The sequence below is a fragment of the Vespula vulgaris genome, chromosome 7, assembly GCF_905475345.1.
Source record: "Vespula vulgaris chromosome 7, iyVesVulg1.1, whole genome shotgun sequence".
Lineage (NCBI taxonomy): Eukaryota > Metazoa > Arthropoda > Insecta > Hymenoptera > Vespidae > Vespula > Vespula vulgaris.
In genome coordinates, this window is record NC_066592.1 from 6446127 (window position 1) to 6466946 (window position 20820).

Here is a 20820-nt window from a genome sequence, read left to right on the forward strand (position 1 = left end):
AAAAAAATCAAAGGATGAAATAATATAACTATAATTACGATGACTATATAATTGCGTTGTTAAGGATGACATCTCACATTTATAATTTTATTTTTTAAACATCCGCATAAGATTAAGTACATTGTACTGATCAAACAAATAAACGGAAAGAAAATCAAAATTCGTTATCGTATTTTATATTGTAGAACGAAATAAAGCAATTTGCATATGTTTAGTCAATGTACATAGACAGGTGATTCGACATAAAACGATTAATTGCAAAATTCAGCGACATTTCTCGTTTCTCGATGTCATCCGCTTTCTCTCATACACTATTTCAAAATGGCAGCAGCTACGGACGAGCTGAGTGAGTAGTCCTGAAAAAAATTAGGTTTATTCGGTATATAAGGAATTAATTTCATTGTGTTCCTTATCATTTCGGAAGTCATACATTGGGTTATTCAATTGGACAACTATAATAATCAAAATTAGCATTTTAAAGCATTTTTTAACGTAAAAAAGAAAGTCAATTGTCATGCCGCCCTGTAAAAAGGCAACTTCAAACCTATCATTTTCTGTGAAGGTTCTGTTCAATAGTTTCTCAATTCACATCTCTCCCTCTCCTTACCCTTGTCAGCTGCTACATCTTCATTTCAGCACGTGCTTACTCGACTGTCATACAGATCAAGTTTAATGTTATAATACAGTATTTATCTATGATTTTATTTATTATTTTCACATTTAAATATCCGACAAAATTTACATTACTATATAATGTTATTAATTTATGATTAAATTAAATATTTTCTTTTTGTATTATTAATTTTATACATGGTAATTATTTTACTTATTATAGATTATATGTAAAATTATTTTATTTTAAAATTGATATGATCGAATTTTTCATTTATTTGAGAGATATGTATATATATAACTATTTGTGCTATAGAAATTATTCAATGGATTATGAATCATGTTAATTGTTTTCTTATAAAATTTAATAAAATGTATATATGTCAATCTAGTATTTTCTATAATTAATTAATATTTTATTAATGTTTTATTAAAGTTTTGCTTGAAAGAGTTTTTCTTCGGCTGGGCTCAGCAGATACAGATGAACAATTACAAGCATCTGTTTGTAAATTCCTACCACCAGTATTGCTCAAATTGTCCAGTGCACAGGAAGGCGTTAGAAAAAAAGTAATGGAGCTATTAATTCATATCAATAGAAGGGTAAAAACTAGACCTCAAGTACAGTTACCAGTTGAAGCATTATTGTTGCAGTATCAGGATCCAGCTGCTAGTTCATTTGTAATTGTATGTTATTTTTATTTATAATAACAATGTTCTTCACTATTCTTTAATAACAAGACAATAGCTCAATATAATATTATGAATACAATGTTATTTTCAGAATTTTACAATTATATATATAAAATTGGGATATCCACGTATGGAAATAAAAAAGCAAGCAGAATTAATCCCCAGTATATTAAATGCTATTGATGGAAAACCTTTATCCCATCAAGATAGGTTTGTAAATATATAATTGTCAATGCACATGGTAAATAAAATAATATTATATTGTTTTATTATATATATATATATTTTTTAGTTTAATGCTAATAATAATGCCAGCCTTAGGACATATTAATATTCCTGCAGACCCTGATAATCGAACATCTTTACTTGGTTTACAAGATAAACCTTATGTGTCAAAACAATTGATCAACTTTATGCTTGATGTACTATTATTACCTTATGGGTAAGCAGGATTGTTGTACTGTGATTAATTTAATTATAATATATTTTATATTATAAACATTGGTGTAATATTAGATCGGTAGGACAAAGTGAAAATCAGCAAGTGAATCAAACTGTCGATTGGCCTCAATTTCCTATTCCACCTGGATTAAGTGAATATGCATTCAAGAGAATTATAGGTGAACATCCACCTACTGCTGAACAACTGGAACAAACCAAATTGGGAATTGTTAAATTTATTTCTAGTGGATTTTTTCCTGACTCAGATATTTTTATACATTTGGTTGTTGCAGCTGCAGATACTAGATTTAGTGTTGCTAATATGGCAGATTTAGAATTGAAAAAAATTGTAAGGTATGTATAAAATTTTACTATAGTTCTTGTATTTAATTTTATATTTGTTTCAGTATTTGTATATGTATGTTTCAGTTCTTTAGACTGGTCCTCAATGCAAATAGCTGCACCACTTTATACATTATTCTTAGGTACTGATGGTTTAGCAACACAAAAAGAAATTAAACCTGAAATGAAACGATTACCTGCTAGTACTCGTATTCGACTAAAAGTATTACATTATCTTTGTCGATTAATTAAGTCAGGTTTTATTATTCCCTCATGCATTCAGGTATACTATAAGTAGTTGTTAATAATTTTTTATACAATTGAAATCTTATATAATATTAATAATGTGATATTTATATTAAATTATAGGTTGTATTTGATTCTTTGTATGGCAAAAATACAAATTCAAAGTTGAAATCATTAGCATTGAAATTTACATCCAATATTGTTCAACAGTAAGTTTATCCCATTAACTTAGAAATTTAACTTTTTTGTTTAAATCATTTATGTAAATATGCAATATATGAGATCATGTTTGTTTATTTTTCAAGATGTAGTCTTACACCATTGGTTCGTGTAGCAGGAGTAATATTAAATGGTATGATAAAATTAATTTCTGAAGGTGAAGATATTCATAAACCTATGGCATATACAATTATTGGACAATTAGGCCGAAGAATACCTTCATTGATCAATAAAGATTTGAGTTTGTTACAAAATCTTTTTGATACCTTGGTATCGGTAAGCACTGATTAAATACTTCTTTTACAAGATTTTAAAATATTTTCACAATTATATATTTAATAAAATTCGTTTGTTATAATATTTCTTCAAATTTAAGACTGACGGAGATTTACGAAGAACTGTGCGAGATGCATTAATATCTGTAACATCTGCATTTATTCTCAATAAGGAAGATAAGAGTAACATAGCTTTGATGAATGCTTTATTATCATCTCATATAGAATCACCAGAATCAAGTGTAAGGTATGTATATACACATTTACTATCGATATAGATATTATTATACAAAAATAATTTATTATTATTTATATATAGGTTTGTGGCTATGCATTATGCCGCGACTGTGTTTCCTCCTGACGATGCTCCATCACGATATCTACTACTTTTATCATGTGGTGATAACAAACATGAAATAAGTACAGAAGCTGTAAAAGCTCTATATAGTGGCATACATAAAACTGATGGCGATAGTCACGATAAACAGGATGTTAAACAAACAGTGGTACCAGATTTCTCAGACCTTGTAGCTTATATACATTCAAAGATGCAAATAAGAATGTCTATGCCAAGTGGTGGAAAAATAAATATAGGAAGTAAAACACTTCCATTTAATATTGCAACTTTTTCAGAGGTACATTTCTTCAGATTCGTATAATTATGTAATAAAAAAGTATATCACCTTTATATATGTATTTTTTACAGATAATTAATTATCTACGAGTCTGTCTCGCAAAAAGTGCTAATATACCTAAATATAATGAGCCTTTGCAACATCCATGTGAATATACTCCAATGATTGGACGTTATTTACAAAATTTGTACGAAACTCAACCAGGAGCACTAAATTATTATCTTGATATGATTTTATTGCTCACTCATGCTGCTGCAGGTATTATTTTCTAGAATAATATTTGAGAGAATTGAACTTTATAAAAATACAAAATTTGGAACGTGATTTTATTGGTGTTTTTGCAGATTCAACTTCTTTGCAAGCACTATTAGAAATTGTTGGTTGTATCCCAAATTATATGAGAGAAATTTATGAAAAAGAGCTACCATGGCTTCGTACCTTACTTACATCTACAAAACCGGATGTGAGATATTTGGTTGCTAAAGTCTATGGTGTTATAACTTCTAATTTTTCATCTATTGATTTCGAAAAACACATTTCGGAGATTATAGATATGACAAAGAAAAAACATGTAGAATCACAGCATGGTTCATTATTGGCTTTAACTTTCATGATGGAAAGGAATTTGATAATTAAACGAAATGAAAATAGAGATGGTCTGCTCAACTGGGAGATGTATATTCATGTTGTTAAGATTATATGTACGTTCGTATATATTATAATATATCGTATATTAATAAATGGTCAAAAAACTATTTTAATAGATTATATTTATATTTTTAGGTACATTTCTTCATGAAAGCACAATATTACTTATGGATGCTGCAGTTGAAGCTATTGGTATTGTAGGAAAAACATTTCCTTTACCATTACCTGCAGAAGGAAATGATGAATTAAATAAAAAAGCAGTTACAGAAACATTGTTTTCTATAGTAACTGATGTAAAAATAAAGACTAAGGTTTGTTTTATTATTTTATGAGAATACGGATTTTTGTTGCTTTGTTAGATTAAAAAAATTTTTTTTTTTCAGGTAAAGGAAAAGGCAGTAATCTCTTTAGGATACATATGTGTTGCAGAAGATTTTCCACACACTACATATATAATAGACAAAATAATTACAATGGCAAAAGAAGTAAATAATTTTTTCTATTTATAATATTGCATTTGAATATATTATTTATATTATATAATAATATTTTAATTTATAGACCAAGGATATAGAAATTCATTTAATTATGGGTGAAGCTTTAGTATGTTGTGTTCAAGGACAGGCATCTCCAGAAGGACGAGATGCATGGACAACTCTTCCTAGTGAATATAAGATTTCATTTAGCAACAAAAGTATTGAACTTTTGATATATGTACTAGATGAATTATTGAAAATGTACAAGATACCACATCCTAATTCTAGACAGGTATAATTTTGATATAGTATTTTATTTTTTTTTTGTTTGACTTGCTATGTTGAGTTGTAATTTTTTTTATAGGCAACATGCATATGGTTGTTAGCACTATTAAAACACAATGTTCAACGAGATTGTATCAAGACAAAATTATCAGCAATTCATCATGCATTTATAGAATTTCTTTCTGAGGACAGTGGTAAATATATAATTTTCTTTTTTCTTTCTTTTTTTTTAAATAACAATGCGAATAAACGATATATATTGAAAACTTAAATAATATAATATATTTATGTTTATGAATAGATATAATACAGGATTTAGCAGCAAAGGGACTTAGTTTAGTGCATGCTAATAGTACACAAGAAGAACGTAATTCTTTAGTGTCATCTATATTAGAGCAATTTATGCAAGGTCGTAGAACTGTACAACAAGTTACAAGTGATACAAAACTATTTGAAGAGGGCCAGTTAGGAAAAAGTCCTAGTGGGTAAGATAAGTTTATTACTGATAAGTTGTATGTTAGCAGTGTTATTTTGATAACATACATTTATACTATAATAACATATTTTTACAATAATAACTATTTATTTATTTAGCGGTAATATATCAACATATAGAGAAATTTGCTCTCTTGCAACTGAATTACAAAAACCAGAATTGGTTTATTATTTTATGAGATTAGCTAATCACAATGCGGTTTGGACGTCTAAGAAAGGTGCTGCATTTGGATTTGCAGCCATAGCTAGTATAGCAAGCGATGAATTAAATAAGTATTTACCAAGTATCATACCAAGATTATATAGATATCAGTATGATCCTACTCCAAAACTTCAACAAAGTATGAGTAGTATATGGCGTGAAATTGTTCCTTCTACACTTAAAGCTGTGAGTAAAAAAAAATTTTTTTTTTTTATTCTTTTTTGTATACAAATACTTATTTTACAAACGTATTTTTTATGTTATTTTTTAGCTTGAACAATATCATAAGGAAATATTGGATGATATTAGAAATAATTTGACAAATAATGAATGGAGAGTACGTATAAGTTGTTGTAATGCTTTGTCTGATTTGTTGAGAGCAAATATTCATATAAATTTAGAATTATATGCTCCTGAATTATGGATGAAATTGTTTCGTGTGATGGATGACATTCATGAAGGTACAAGGGTGGCTGCTACAAACACAGCTAAAGTACTTAGCAAAGTAAGTAAGAAATAGTTTTAGTAGAATAAATTTTTATATATATTATACAATTATTTTTTTTTAGGTTTGTATACGATACTGTGATCCTTCATCTGGTAAAGCAGGTGAAGATTTATTACAAGCTATTTTACCATCATTACTTGATATTGGGGTACTCCATACAGTAGATACTGTGAGAATAATATCACTACAAACAATATCTCAGCTTGTAACATCAGCTGGAAATTTGCTTAAACCTGCTCTAGTCAACTTAATACCTGCTCTTTTAAGTGCAATTGGAGAATCTGAGAATCCTAATCTGTCATATTTAAGTAATGCATATGGTACGACATCCGAAGCACAAGATGCTATTGATGCATTAAGAACTTCTATTGCAAGGGATCATCATGCAGCAGAAACAATATCTAAAGTAAATTTTTTTCTATAACTAATATTTGCTTCATATATTTAAATTATAGTTATTAATTGTTTTATTTTATACAGTGTATACAATATATTGACGCGCCTATTTTGAAAGATTTAATGCCAAAAGTAATAGAATTAATAAAATGCAGTGTTGGTTTTGGAACAAAGATTGCTTGTTCACATTTTTTGATTCTTCTTAGTACTCATTCGAAGCAAGAGATGCAGCCATATACTGGTTAGTATAAATGGCATATAACAATTATTGTGTCTTATTGAGAATTTTACTATACAATTATATACGTTCTATATATATATATAGGTAAGCTTCTAGTTGTTTTGGTAAATGGTTTAGCTGATCGTAATGCAGCAGTTAGACGGAATAATGCTATTGCTATTGGTCATGTGGTTGGATCAGCAAAGGAATCTAGTCTTGAAAAATTATTTAACACTTTAAATACTTGGTATATGGAAAAAGAAGGTATGTACAAAAAAAGGAGTAACTTTCGGAATAAAACTTAAATAAAATTAATAAAGTATTGTAACGAGGACAAATTATTTTTAGATGATTCCATTAGATTAGCAGTTGGGCAAACTTTGCAATCCATAAATAATCATAATCAAGAATTACTAAGAAATTATTTAAATATTATTATACCTCTTATATTTTTTGCTATGCATGCAGAAAAAACTCAAGGTCTGGATACAACAGTATATTTATATTGAACATTTTTAATTTATATATTGCTTTATTTCAAACAATTTATTTTTAGCAAATAAAAATACAGTTGCATTATGGACTGAATTATGGAATGATATAACACCAGGAACAGAAACAGGAATTAGGCAAAATTTAAATACAATAACTACCACTTTACGTGGAGCTTTAGAATCAGCATCATGGAATACTAAAGTACAAGCAGCAAATGCAGTTAATACAGTAGCATCAAAGTTGGGTAGTGGTGTTGATATAGATGCAAGAAATACTTTATTAAAGGTATTGACAGATGGATTACGAGGACGAACGTGGAATGGCAAAGAGAAAGTCCTAAGTGCTCTTGCTACATTAGCAAGCAATAGCAAGTAAGATCGCGTATACTATTGCTGGTACAAAATTGTATATATATATGTGACATTTTTTAATATTAATTTTTATTTTTAATTTTAACATTAGAGAAACCTTGCATGAAGATGAAAAATTAAAAGAAATGATAATAGAAACACTATATAGAGAAAGTAAAAAAGAAGCGGTAGAATATCGTCAACATGCTTTACAAGCTTTCTGTACTGTATTACATGAATTAGATATCGATAAATTTACAGAAGTTTATAACATTGCTCAAGAAATTTTAACGAAGGTTAGTATTAACCAATTGATAATAAGTTATTTAATATAATTATTAAATCTAATGCATTATGCAAACTCCATAGTTGTCAAATAAAAACACTGGTGATGATGATTCCATTACTGAAAATTCTAAAAGAAAAGAAAATAATATCAAATTACAAGAAGTAGTATATGAAATACTTGGCAAAGCATGGCCATCTTCTAAAAAGACACAGGGTAAAAGAATTTTATATTTGATTAAAAGTACCGATTGTGTTCACATACGATACAAGTACATAAATATTTGTATTTTTCAGACAACTTCTGTATAGAATTTGTACAGCATTGTCAACAAGTATTACCCAATACAACGAGACCTGTACAAGTTGCTATATTGACGTCACTAAATCATTTTGTGGATAAACTTGTTCTTTTTACAATAAATAATGCAAATATGACGACGAAAGATAAAGAAACATTAAATTCATTATGTGATATGCTTTGCAATATATTATCACATTGTATAAGTAAGTAAATCTGAATTTTTTCAGCAAATAACTTTATATTTCCTATATTTCAGATTCCTTTATATATTTTTCTTTATTTAGGTACTCCGAGATATACCAGAATAAGAAAGGAAGGATTAAATATAGTTATTTCGCTTTCGAAAAAATTAAATGAGACAAAAAATATTGAAAATCTTGACAAAATAAAATTAGTGCTAAAAGAATTAATGCCAGATTTAGCAAAGGATAATCAGCCTGAAATTCGAACAAGAGTTATAGATATTAAAGAAATGCTGAAAATGTAAACACTATGTTGTTTGATTTCTGTATTATTCTAGAATCAAAGTATATATCAGTAAACTTATATTTCCAGTACCACACATCTCTGAATAATGGTAATATACAAATAATTATATATTGGTTATAGTCGATATATATTATTAATATTTACAAATTTTTACCTTTCAGTGTTGGGTTCAGTAATAAAGGTGTTACTGGACATATAATCTCATCTTTAAAAAATTACATAATGATTCTTCTATATGAATGGAAGTTTATGTATTCAAAATATGCAGTTTATCAACTATAACAAATCTTATAATTAGGATGTACTAACATCAAAAGCAACAATTATTCAGATTATTAAATTAAATTACTTTACGATATATTATTAAAATATAGTATATCTTATAAGATAGGTATATTATATTTATATCAGAAATCAGTTTTTTAAGTGTTGAATAGCTAGATTGAATTTTTGTAATATTACAATATTTATGGACAAATAGTTGGGTAAAAACTAGTTTTGCTGTTTTTAGTTTCTCACTGGGTAAATGTATTGCATAATTTAATGCATAAATTGTTATTATTAATATTAACAAAAAAATAGTAACTGACAAAATGTAAACAAACATTACAGCACAATATTATTCTGTAAAAACTTCCCACATATTCAATGTGTTTTGTTACCAAAGGTAAGGCATTTAATTATTAATTACATTGGATTGTGACCAGTTTGAACTATATTTCTGATACCCTTGCTTTTTAAATTTGTAAATCATATAATAATATATCATTTGTTATATCAAATACATTATGATCACATAATGGTGTTTTAATTTATAATAATAAAGTAAGAGAATAGGTCAGTTTTTTTAATATCAAGTGACTGACTTAACATGTAATTAATGTATGCATTCAAAATTCACATGGAATGCTTAATTATGTAAAAACATTAGCCAACAAAAATTACATTATCAGTATAAAAATAATTTTTTTAGAATCTTTATTTATTTTAATATATATAACAATTATTTCAAGTTCATTGTTTCTCTTTTAACTTTTTAAGTAAAATTGATGCTCCTGGAGTTTGTTCTTTCTTAATGTTTTGCAATAGTGCTTGCAGTTTTAATATTAACTTACTAATTACTGTTTCATTTTCATTTTCTATTAATAAAATAAGCAAAAAACAACCTCTATTAAATTGTATCCATTGCTTCAGAATATTCTTTGTTAGATAGTCAATTAATATAGCACCAAAAGTAGTCTCTCCCTTTGTTTCTAAATTTTTATCATTTTGAATAAGTTTTTTTAACATCATATGTAAACCTGGATGTTCAATAAGATCGTGTTCAGATTCTGTATTAGTAAGAAAAGAAGCAATAGCTTTAAATACACACTTTAATTTTTCACCAGAACCTACTTTCAATATTGCAAGAGTAACCATTAAAACAGACCCTTTTGACAACCACTCTGTTGTTTCTGAAGCAATCGATTCTAAATATAAGTCTGTTACAGCTTCACGAAGTTCTTTTTCTCTAATATCAGCTGGTTTTTTGCTTGTTTCATTACTATCTCCTTGACTTAAACATTCTACTATACTAGGTGGAAAATAATGAGGATCTCTCCTTGCTACAAGATATAATATAACATGTTTTCCATATTCATTTAATACTATTTCTGTTAAATCTTTTTGGATTTCAGAGAGAATTATTTTTTTCATTAAAACAGTATCATCAACAGAATCAATGAGTGCTAGTAATACCATGTACCCATGTTCAGACATGGCAATACTTTTAATATTTTCTTTGAGAGCTTTCATAATAATTTTTCTGTCTTTATTAGTTCCATGCCATATACAAAGCATAGCAACTTTAGTACCAACTTTTGTACTAGATAATTCAACTACTAAATTTCTTAACATAACTATCATTTCGCTTCTATCTACATTTGAACAATTTGTTAAATATTCCCAAATGACAGTTTGAAGTAATACAGAATTAATAAATTTCTTATTTAGAATTCTAATTACATTCGTTTTTACAGCAGATAATATTGCAGATTTCATACCTTCTGCATTTTCAAAAGCATCAGAGAGAATCTTTACTTTTTTATCTTTAGCTTTTTTGTATATATCACCATAGAATTCTTGTTTAAAATTTATTTTATCTTCATTTGTAGCCCAAGTAGAATATGCAAGTTCAATAAGAGGAGCAGAGACAATATTACTCATCAAATTAACTATATTCCCATACCATTCTGAAATAATATTTTTTCTTAATATTGCAGATCCATATTTTAATAAAACTTTTACACAATTCTTTGCATATTTTGATTGAGTCATAGCTATGATAGATGGCTTTAATTCATCAAATACAGCGTTTCTTATATCAGGTTCAGAATATTTAAGTATCCATTGAACTATACGTGATATATCATGAGTAAATATTATTTTGTTATAATGGGATTTTAATAATTCGTGAAGCTCTTGAACCAATTTCTTTTTTTCTTCCAAAGTACAGTCAGTTCTACGTAATTTTTCACTTATCTTTTTTGCTCGAATAGATATCTCATACACATCTGTTAATCTTCTTTCTTTTCTTTTTTCTCTTAAATCTTTCTTTTTCTTTTTAAACTTCTGCCAATCTTCTTTTTGTGTCGCTAAAATATTATCTTTTGTAATATTTTTTTTATTTTTTAAATTCTTTAGATTACTTTTTTTTTTTAAATCTTTTTGATGTATTTTCAATGAATTCTTTAACAATGGTTTTTCAAATTTTACTTTTTTTTCTTTCTTTAGATTATTTTCTTTATCATGTTTTTCTTTTTTGACAACATTTAAGCTTACTTTTTCTGTGACGGTATCATCATTGTTTAAAGTGTTCTTTATCCTTTTTGGTTTTCTTGCTGTAGAAATTTCTTCTTCTTTTCGTTTCATATTTTAATATGATCCTTAGAAGAAATAACTAAACAAGAATTATACAAGTTAATTAAAAAATTACAAAAGATATACTGTGTATGAGTGATACAATTTCTAATTCTAACCTTAAATAATATTTTCTACTTTTATTACCTATAGAGATTCCTTAAAACTATAAGTATTTTTATTTCACTAAATATAATAAATAAAACACGAATACTTACCAAAATTAACAACACTTAATATTTTAAGAGTAAACTTTCGTTTCAATAGTAGAGTAAAACACGTGCAACAAGTCCGCGTGACGATTGAACTGTAATGAGTAATCAAAGGAAGGAAGAGTAAGTACTTTCGCTGCCGATAGGGGCGCTAATGTCGCCGCCATTCGGCAACGTTTATTTTTTTACCGCCGAAATTTGTATAAATTATTAACATTATAACGTTTAGAAATGTAAATTACAAAAGCCTGAATCATGTATACACATAATATATAATACTAACATATATTTAATTTTAACTATTTCACGATAATTGGAAATGGAAATGATTTGTTTCAAATTTGCAATAATTATGTACAAGGAATTGTTTCAATTAACCTATTCATTATAGTTCATGAGAACACATTTGTAATTATAAAGACGATGAAGACAATAAGAATTCTATTTTATCAATTTAAAAGAAGTTCATTTAATTGTATGTAAAATCTATATAAAATATTATCTATTTAAGATAGTACATAAAGAAACATTATATCATACGCAATTTATAAGAAATATTATATCATACGCAATTTATAACTTAAATAAATATTTATTATTCTGAGTAATTTATTATTTAAACGTGAAAATAAGTCAATGTTAGAGGTCAATTATATATATAAAAAACGGTAAATAACTGTCCGTGCGTACATAGTATTGTCGCGCATACGGAACACGCAATTTCCCCCACCACCACTCTTCTCACGCTTTTCAAGGAGCAGCCAGTAGCACGCGGTTTTCTACCCTTCAGTATTGCATAAACCTCTCGATAGGACTATTATGCATTTCGTGCGTTTCGCGATTATTCGGTTTAATTCACATATTCTAAATTATTATAGTGTAAACTCTTCTTAAACTGTGTATATTAAACGTGTGTTAATTTCATTTTTAAAGAAAAGAGAAAATGCGTCTTTCGTTTTCGTCATCAAAGTTAACAACGCAGTCATGGCAAACAAAAGAAAGAAGTCATCTTGATTGATCTTAAATCAATTATTTACGAAAATCTATTACCGATTTCCAAGAAAAGAAGAATCTTTTGTTCGTGAGCAATTTAGTTGGTAGTGGTAGTAAGTATGGATCAACAAGTTGGCTCACTGCCCGTCTTACTTTTGATCGTAAAAAGGACAAAGAAAGTTCTTTCTAATCGGAATCGATTCTTTGAAACTTGACTTTCTGCTGTACTTCTAACGTGTGATCCGAAGTAATTCGTTTGTTCGATTAACCTTGTTCGACGAAGTCCCAAATTAACCCGGAAAATAGATACGTGTGTGAGAAGGACAGATAAATAGAGAGAAAAAGAAAGAAAGGGAGATAGATAGATAGAGAGAGAGAGAGAGAGAGAGAGAGAGAGAGAGAAAGAGAAAGAAAAAAGAAGAAAAAGAAGACAAAAATGGAGATGAAACTTTGATAAAGTTACACTGCGTCGTTTTTCATTCCATTAACTGATCATTCGATCAATCAAGAAACAAAATCTTTTTTCTAATCATAAAAATCATCGCCGTAAGATCGATTGTTCATTTCGCGTTCGCGATTTCAATTTGTCCGTTAATGTCTGTCGTCTATCTGTGCCAGCCAATCGAATCAAAGATCGATCAACCGATTCATTTTTCCGTTAAAAAGTCATAACCGGATATGACGGAATGGGCGCATCCACAAGATTTTTTTGTCAGATTTGTTTTCTCAAGTCCATCAAAGAATCAAATTATATCTTCGACGGCACAAAGTGGTACGCAGTAAAAAAATTTCGGTTTCGATGTACCTCGGATCTGAAATCGATGCTTCAATTTTATTGGTAAATACGTTTAAGAAAGAAAGAAAGAAAAAGAGAGAGAGCGAAAGAGAGAGACAGAGAGAAAAGGATAATCGATAGATGTCACAACGATTTGTTAAGAATCTTCAGAATTCGCGGAAGTGTCGTCGATTCGATGGAGTTTATTCCGGGAAAAAGCAAGCAGAAATGATTAAAAAAAGTCTAATTGCTGGAAAGTGAAATAGTGTAAGTAAAACCGTTTGTCGTGTGACGAAATATGAAAGTGATGAGAAAATAAAAGAAGAAAAGAATAAAGAAGAGGAGGGGATAAGGCAGCCTCGCAACAAAAGCTTCGATTCGCGCGGGAAATCGAACATCAGATCGGCGCCATTATCTCTTTTCCAGAAGTACCAAATATTCAACGATAAGAAAGAAGAACGAAGAAATTATTCACGGTGGCAGTGACGTCAATGCACATTTGCGCGCGTATTTTCGCGTGGGCATGGGATTTTCTCGTCGGTAGCACCGCATATCCGATGCAACATGTGAGTACAATTCGATATTCCATTTTTCTTTCATTTTGTAAAAACCCCGCCAAATTTGATTGTTCGTTTATATCGAATTTATTCGTAATACGTGTGAATGCGTATTTCGAGCGAATATATTATATCAGTGTATTCACCTGTCAAGCATAATGGATAGTTAAGATTTGAAAAAAACATTTTTGTACTTTTTTCTTCTTCTTTTTTTCTTTTTTCGAAATAATATATCAAGCACACCGCATTAGTTCGGATTATATGTGACGTTTTATGATTCGAAATATAAAGTAAAAAATTTTCCGCTGACCGAGCTCTTATCGTCGATGCGTTTGAAAAAGTGCAAAAATGTGCTTAAGATACCATCTTTGCATTGAAAGATCGTTGGAATTTATGAAATAAAATTTTTTTTCCGTGGTCGGATTTCGAATAAAGGTTGCCGGATCCGTAAAATACCATCACGTTATTCGTATGCATAGAACATAGAAAATACCAGAAATACAGAAACATGCGTTCCGGAACACAGATCACAGATCACAAATCACAAATCACTCAATCAATGCATTTCTAGTGCAACCAACCTCACATTTTCCTATTCTCTCTGTCGCTCCGTACTTTGCGTTGGTTGTACACCGACCTTTTCTCTCTTTCTCTCTCTCTCTCTTTTTTATTCGTTTAAAGCTTTGTAGCCTGTTTTATAGCTAATATTTCCGCAATTTATAAAAGTATTAAACTTTTCGTCGAATCATAAAGAACGATTATACAAAATGTCGACCGGATTGTATAAAAATAGTCGAGAGTTTTTGAAAAATTACGAACACACAGATTAAGGCTTTTATATTAATAATAGTGACTGTTTTGTAAAAATGGTTTATATAAGTTAACGATAGATATGTATTCTTCCATTGAAAATTTCTTTATTTTTTTTTTCTCTTCATTTTCTTTATTCTTTTTTCTTCTTTTTTTTTGGCGAAAGTAAATTAGACCAAGGGACTTCAGAAACAATGACAAGATACACGGGAGAAAGCATGTCAGGGAAAATCAAATTACTTACGAGCGTCTGAGCATTAAATAGTTCACGTGCAGGTCAAGCTCAAGTTATATCTTTTAAAATAGTATTATATATATATATATATATATATATATATATATTACGATAATACGCCTTTCATACGGATGTCATTTGAAATACATTGTTGGAGATTCTTCGTAAGAAACTCGATATAATAATATAATTTCTACTTGGATTCAGTGTAGTTACTCAACCGTAGCTAGAATTCTACAAATTGTATTTCTGTATTAACTCGTTAACCAGAGAAATTTTCGATCGATTAACGTACAATGTAATAATGAAATTTATTTCGATTGAAAATAAAACGACGTGAACGGAGAAAGGAAATTTTGAATAGTTTAATGAATCATGAAATGAAGATTTAGAAAGGTATACGATGATTTCTTATAGGTAAAAAACAAATACATATTTATATACATATTTATTTTTTAAAAACGAAATAAGTTAAATCTTCGTGACAAATTAGCTCGTTCTTTCGTTTAACAAGTAATTATTATTTTCGTATAACAGGTTTAACAGGTTATTAATTATTATTAATTATTATTGTATAAATATTGAACAAGAATCATAGTCTTACCGTCAATAACTTAAACAAATTGCACCTTGATAATATTTATATTTAATATGCATAATCGTTTATTCATACAACGTTCGCAGTATTTATCTTAACCATTTGCTTATTCTCGAGCAAATCAAGTCAGTAACGGAGACCCTTATACGGTTTGTATTCAGTTTTAATAGAAAATTTGAAATACGAACGAGCTTTGATTCCTTTTAGAACATCATTGATATGATTAACAAAGATCGGCATGTGCTTTCGTCGAGAACTTTCTCCGTATATATATAACATTTGATGTCGCATGTATTTAATAGAGTTTAAACACGATCGTGCTTTCGTATGTGAGTTGCTTTATTGTCAGGTTCTCCGTCGTTCGCTTATTCGCATCCTAACATTCTCTATTAGTTAATAATCTAATTAGGATCCTCATCGCTCTCTACGATGCCTCGACGATGTCCTCATCCTTCGTTCGTGAATGTTCGTGAATGTCTACCCTGGACCCTAATTCATCTTTCCCACTTCTTGTCATTCCTCTTGTATACCTTCTTCGTCGTTGTACTTTTATTGCAAACCCATACGTCTGACTGATCAATCGATTTTATGAAAATCCTTGATAACGTAAAAGCAAAAAGTATGAATGAATTTTCTAATAATAATCATATTGCGAATAGAAATTTTCGTTAAGTAGATATTATTATCTTCATTAATTTTATTATGGGGACACGATTCTTTTCTTTCTTTCTTTTCTTTTTTTTTTTTTTTTCGACGCGTTCACATGCCAAGATAATCTAAAATGATTACCCGTACCAAGCATAGGTTTATCCAATATTGAAAATCGAAGGGAAACTTTGGTCGTAAAATCAAAAGCAGAGATATCGTCTTCCCTTTGTCAAGTAAAAAAAATCTCGATTCCAGGTGCTCCTTTCCCTTGGGTATATAGATATATCTCATCTCTGGTACAATGCTTCCTAAAGGGAAATAGAATTCCTGTTTGGAGCTTTTCAACTGTTGGTGGGTATTCCGGTCTCTGATCGGAGGAATCTATCTTTAAAAAGAAAAAAAAAAAAGGGAAGAAGAGAGAAAAAAGAACCTTGAATTTTAGTATTAATATTAGTATTCGAGTGAAATCATATAGAGAGATGAGAAAAATAATTTTTTCCTGTATCATTTTTATTTATCATTCGTTCAATAATTCTTACGAAGAAGAGGAAACGGGAGATCGAAGATATTAGAAAAGTACGTTGTAGAAGCCGATTGTAAGATGATCCTAAAATGGTTTGTTAATAACAGACCTGGATTAAGAAAGATGAACTTTCGAAACAGTAAGAAGATCTTACGTAAAATTGAAGAAATTCATTAATTGACATATCTCCGTGATTATATCGTAATTAGTCAATTTCACGATATTCTTCCTTTCAATGAACGATTCATCTCGTTTCTCTTACCTACCAACGCGCTCGTTTAATTAGTAAAAGCTTTTACCATCGCAATGTTCCATCTCTTTTACGTTTAACATCTTTCATAGCAATCCTTAAATGTTTTCGATCAAGGTTCCTTGCGATTCATAAACGTTTCTTATACTTTCTCATTTGCATTTTCACGATATCGTATGATATCCATTATGACAAATTAAAGATATTGTAAGACTTGACTTTAACAAGATTAAAAAGATATAGGTACTTAAATACGAATAATTGGCTTATGAGTAGAAAGTTAGTATTCAGAAGATGTCGAACAAGGTGACTTCCGGTAAATTCTGCGTCTCTAGAATCATAAATTTTATAATACACCCATCTGGTGTAGAAATTTTCATCGTTAAATTACATGATCATATACATAATTTACATATTAATATAAAAAACGTGATCGTTATTTTTAATTCGTTAAAATCTCGACTTGTACTACTTTCCTTTATAACGTCCCATCATAAAACGTTCTAACTACTTTTTTTTTTACACAATTATTCATGTATATGCGTTTGCGTATGTGTGCGTATATATCATATGTGCACACAGAGATATTTCTTTTTATATAATTATCTCATAATAAATTGTATCTACCGTTATTTTCTTTAATGATTTATTTTTAATTAACTCTGATAACAACTGCGGTCCATTCAAGTGCTTTTATAAGATTCGGTTGTTTCTGAAAAAAAAGGTTCCTGTTTTTCCCTAATTATATACTGTAATCAATTACTCCTTTAGAGAAAGCCGTATTTTACACGTAATTACATAGAAATAACGATGTAATCTGATGTTAAAAATACTGTTTCGTTGAACATATTTTTTCATATATTATTATTTCTAAATATTATTTTTTAGACGATTAATTTAATATCATTAATACAAAACCAATCAATTTTAATAGAGTTTAATTACAACAGCGATATGATTGAATACTGTTTCGAAAATCTTTGTATTATTAACTGATTTGTTTAAAATCCGTTATACATATAAATATATATGTATATGTAAATTCGTAACAACCAATATTACAAATGGATTACGAAAATATATCTCTTTAATCGTTTATTATCTACTAATAATACTAACCTTTATAATATATACCATGTATCTATTGTTAATTATGTTATGTCTCTGCGATTTTAAATGTTTTCTTTTATTCAGATAATGAATGAAAAGAATTCGATGCTTTTATGAAATAATCATTTTAAGAATTATTGATTAATTGTTCATAGAAAGCGTTTAATGATCATTCTTTTATATATATATTTTTTTTCTCTTCTGAAATTATATACATCCATGAGAGCATCCTCGAAATTTTGTTTCTCTACGTAGTTTCTCTACTGATAATAGAGTAAAGGATAGTATTTTCCGTAGCTAGCTTTTTTTTTTAGCTTTGTTTAGCGTATTCAGTTCGTTCTCGTTAGTTCGTAAATGGTCAGTCGTTTTGTCGAGTATGTCACGAATTTTCTCACGGAGATTTCACGAAATTCGTGTACCGGCATATATCACGTTCGAAACTTAGAATTTCTGGAATCGTCAAATCAACGTGGGAAGTAATTATTGATTCTCCTTTGTGACAAATTAATTAATTTCGCGTATTCATTTCGTTATATCATAATACGATATTTACAGTCCATTTACTGTTTACTAATATTTACAAGACATACTTTTATACATATTTGACTAATTAATCGTGTTGAAAACGAGGAATATTAATTAATTAGCTATATTACTTCGTAAGGTGTTTATGGATGAACTTTATAACTTGCTTAATATTACGTTTATAACCAGCTTTTATGGGATTACATTAGTAAAAATTATTTATAATATATTAATAATATTTGTAATTATTTATATACTTACATGAATATATTTAATGAAATTCGTATGGGAACACGCGTATATTATTCGCAAACTTGATTTTGTTCTTGCATTGTCATGTTTACTTGTACCTATCTCTTGTCCCAAGTGAATTTTACATTAGCATCTCGGTTTATCGATAACAACATTGATCTCTTTAATTTTAGTGTTAAAAATTGCGATTTCATTTTGGTGTGTGTATATATATCACAGTTCGATTATTTATTTATTCCTTTTTTATTAATTATTACGTGCGTATTTCGCATCGCGCTAAACAAAATATTCTTATCATTTTCATAGCTTTTAAAAACGTAACGTTTACGATTTCCCTATCGATTTGTGGCTTCCAAAGCCGATTTGTATCCAAACGTTTGATCGATTTCGTAATAGTTCATTGCTTTTCTAGTTGCGGTCGTTTTGAACTTAAAACTTAAAGGACATAGAATCAGCTAGTTAATTAGTTGTTGGTTTACCGATTGACATTCGGCGATTAATACTTAACTTTATTTTCGACAAAATCGATTGACCTTAAAAGAGTATTTGAAATTACAACCATTCAAATTATAAATTCATTCTTATAACAAAATGAAAGTATGTCACCTTTATTTTCGAACTACGAGTGTACGTATAGATATTGAATATGTATAGCTACATTATTTGCGTGTTGAAAGTTTATGATTAGTTTTGTTTTATGAAGATAGAGAGAAAGAGAAAATTTTGTATATAGCAAAATGTCGATCTTTGCGATTATGCATTTTATTCCTTTTTAATTTTGGAACAAATTCTTAATATGACGTCGTAAAAAGCGTAACAGCTTTTGATTCATCGTTTTGTTTTCCCTTTATTGTTCAGAGAAATCTTATATGAATTCAAATATTTGGCAAATTTCTAAATACTTGGTTAGCTTTCCATTGTTGAACATTTTAATAGATATATTTTTGTTGAATGTATTTAAATTTTGTTCGTGTTGATAATCTTTCTGAATAAAAAATATTTTATTTCGAAGGAATGTAATTATGTTATTACAGATGAAGAAAGATATTGTAAAATATTACGACAGACAAATGATATCTCTAATGATATTTAGCATGAAGATGTAGGTTGATCTGTTAAATTTTTAAAAACATGTATATATATCATTGATATTCTCGGGAACAATAATTATAAAAAAAATGTTTATTCTACCGAATAAAATTCACGCGTAAAAATCAAAGATTATTTTCATATTCATTGAAACTAATTTTTTTTTGGCCTTTCAATCGCAAACGATTTTAAAACTACGCTTATGAAACAAACATTTTAATGTGGAGATACAGTCACTCATAAAAATAATCGAAAAATACTTTTCAATATTACATAATATATATATCTTTTTTTTTCAACTAAGTTATATACTTTATATATTCAGGAAAATACTAAGAGATCGGGATGCTGCAGCTACTCACGCTAGTATTTGATCGATTTAAAAGGTATTTACAGGATGCATATAAATCAACCAGATTTATAGGTATATTAAATCGATGTATTTTTTTTTTCTGTATAAAATTTTTGATAAAAAATATTGGTAGAAAGGCTCATTTTGTATTTTTTATCGTTGGTACAAAATAAATAATACTTTTCATTTACATTAATTTTGTTCATATAAAATTTCATATGAAACATTAATTTCTTATATCTACTGAAAAAACATTTTAGGATATTTAACTTTGTGTAGAAAAAGTTATTCAGTTTGAAAAAAATATATTTAATAATTCTGTGACTAGTATATGCATACGTATATATGTCATGGTATTTCCTCCGTCGGATTTTATGAAT

General features: G+C 28.4%; 3 protein-coding genes across 6 annotated transcripts in view; 2 read left to right on the top strand and 1 right to left on the bottom strand.

Annotated features, from left to right (window-relative positions):
- Window positions 1-216: 216 nt before the first annotated feature.
- LOC127065325 (proteasome adapter and scaffold protein ECM29) lies at window positions 217-9413 on the top strand. 2 transcript variants are annotated; one of them, XM_050997502.1, is made up of 29 exons: window positions 217-346; window positions 1049-1296; window positions 1394-1512; window positions 1595-1744; window positions 1819-2097; window positions 2173-2368; window positions 2455-2540; window positions 2637-2826; window positions 2927-3072; window positions 3145-3460; window positions 3532-3718; window positions 3805-4161; window positions 4244-4419; window positions 4492-4593; window positions 4670-4876; window positions 4949-5063; window positions 5171-5354; window positions 5464-5752; window positions 5838-6071; window positions 6136-6480; window positions 6555-6711; window positions 6796-6954; window positions 7039-7170; window positions 7247-7556; window positions 7648-7831; window positions 7905-8037; window positions 8118-8327; window positions 8409-8701; window positions 8775-9413. In XM_050997502.1, the coding sequence occupies exons 1-28, from the start codon at window positions 322-324 to the stop codon at window positions 8609-8611; spliced, it is 5439 nt and encodes a 1812-aa protein (XP_050853459.1). In that variant the 5' UTR covers window positions 217-321; the 3' UTR covers window positions 8612-8701; window positions 8775-9413. The 2 variants fall into 2 exon arrangements, with proteins under 2 accessions (XP_050853459.1, XP_050853461.1); XM_050997504.1 differs by lacking the exon at window positions 217-346 and adding an exon at window positions 694-813.
- Window positions 9414-9549: 136 nt separating this feature from the next.
- LOC127065328 (protein penguin) lies at window positions 9550-11822 on the bottom strand. The gene is made up of 2 exons (XM_050997508.1): window positions 11730-11822; window positions 9550-11551 (listed from the first exon to the last, which is right to left on the bottom strand). The coding sequence occupies exon 2, from the start codon at window positions 11521-11523 to the stop codon at window positions 9628-9630; it is 1896 nt and encodes a 631-aa protein (XP_050853465.1). The 5' UTR covers window positions 11524-11551; window positions 11730-11822; the 3' UTR covers window positions 9550-9627.
- Window positions 11823-12506: 684 nt separating this feature from the next.
- Window positions 12507-20820, top strand: part of LOC127065392 (uncharacterized) — a 74120-nt gene continuing 65806 nt past the window's right edge. For all 3 annotated transcript variants that reach the window (XM_050997673.1, XM_050997674.1, XM_050997672.1), the window contains exon 1: window positions 12507-14057. In XM_050997673.1, coding sequence (XP_050853630.1) covers window positions 13983-14057 — 75 coding nt within the window. In that variant the 5' untranslated portion in view covers window positions 12507-13982. The remainder of the gene's footprint in view (window positions 14058-20820) is intronic.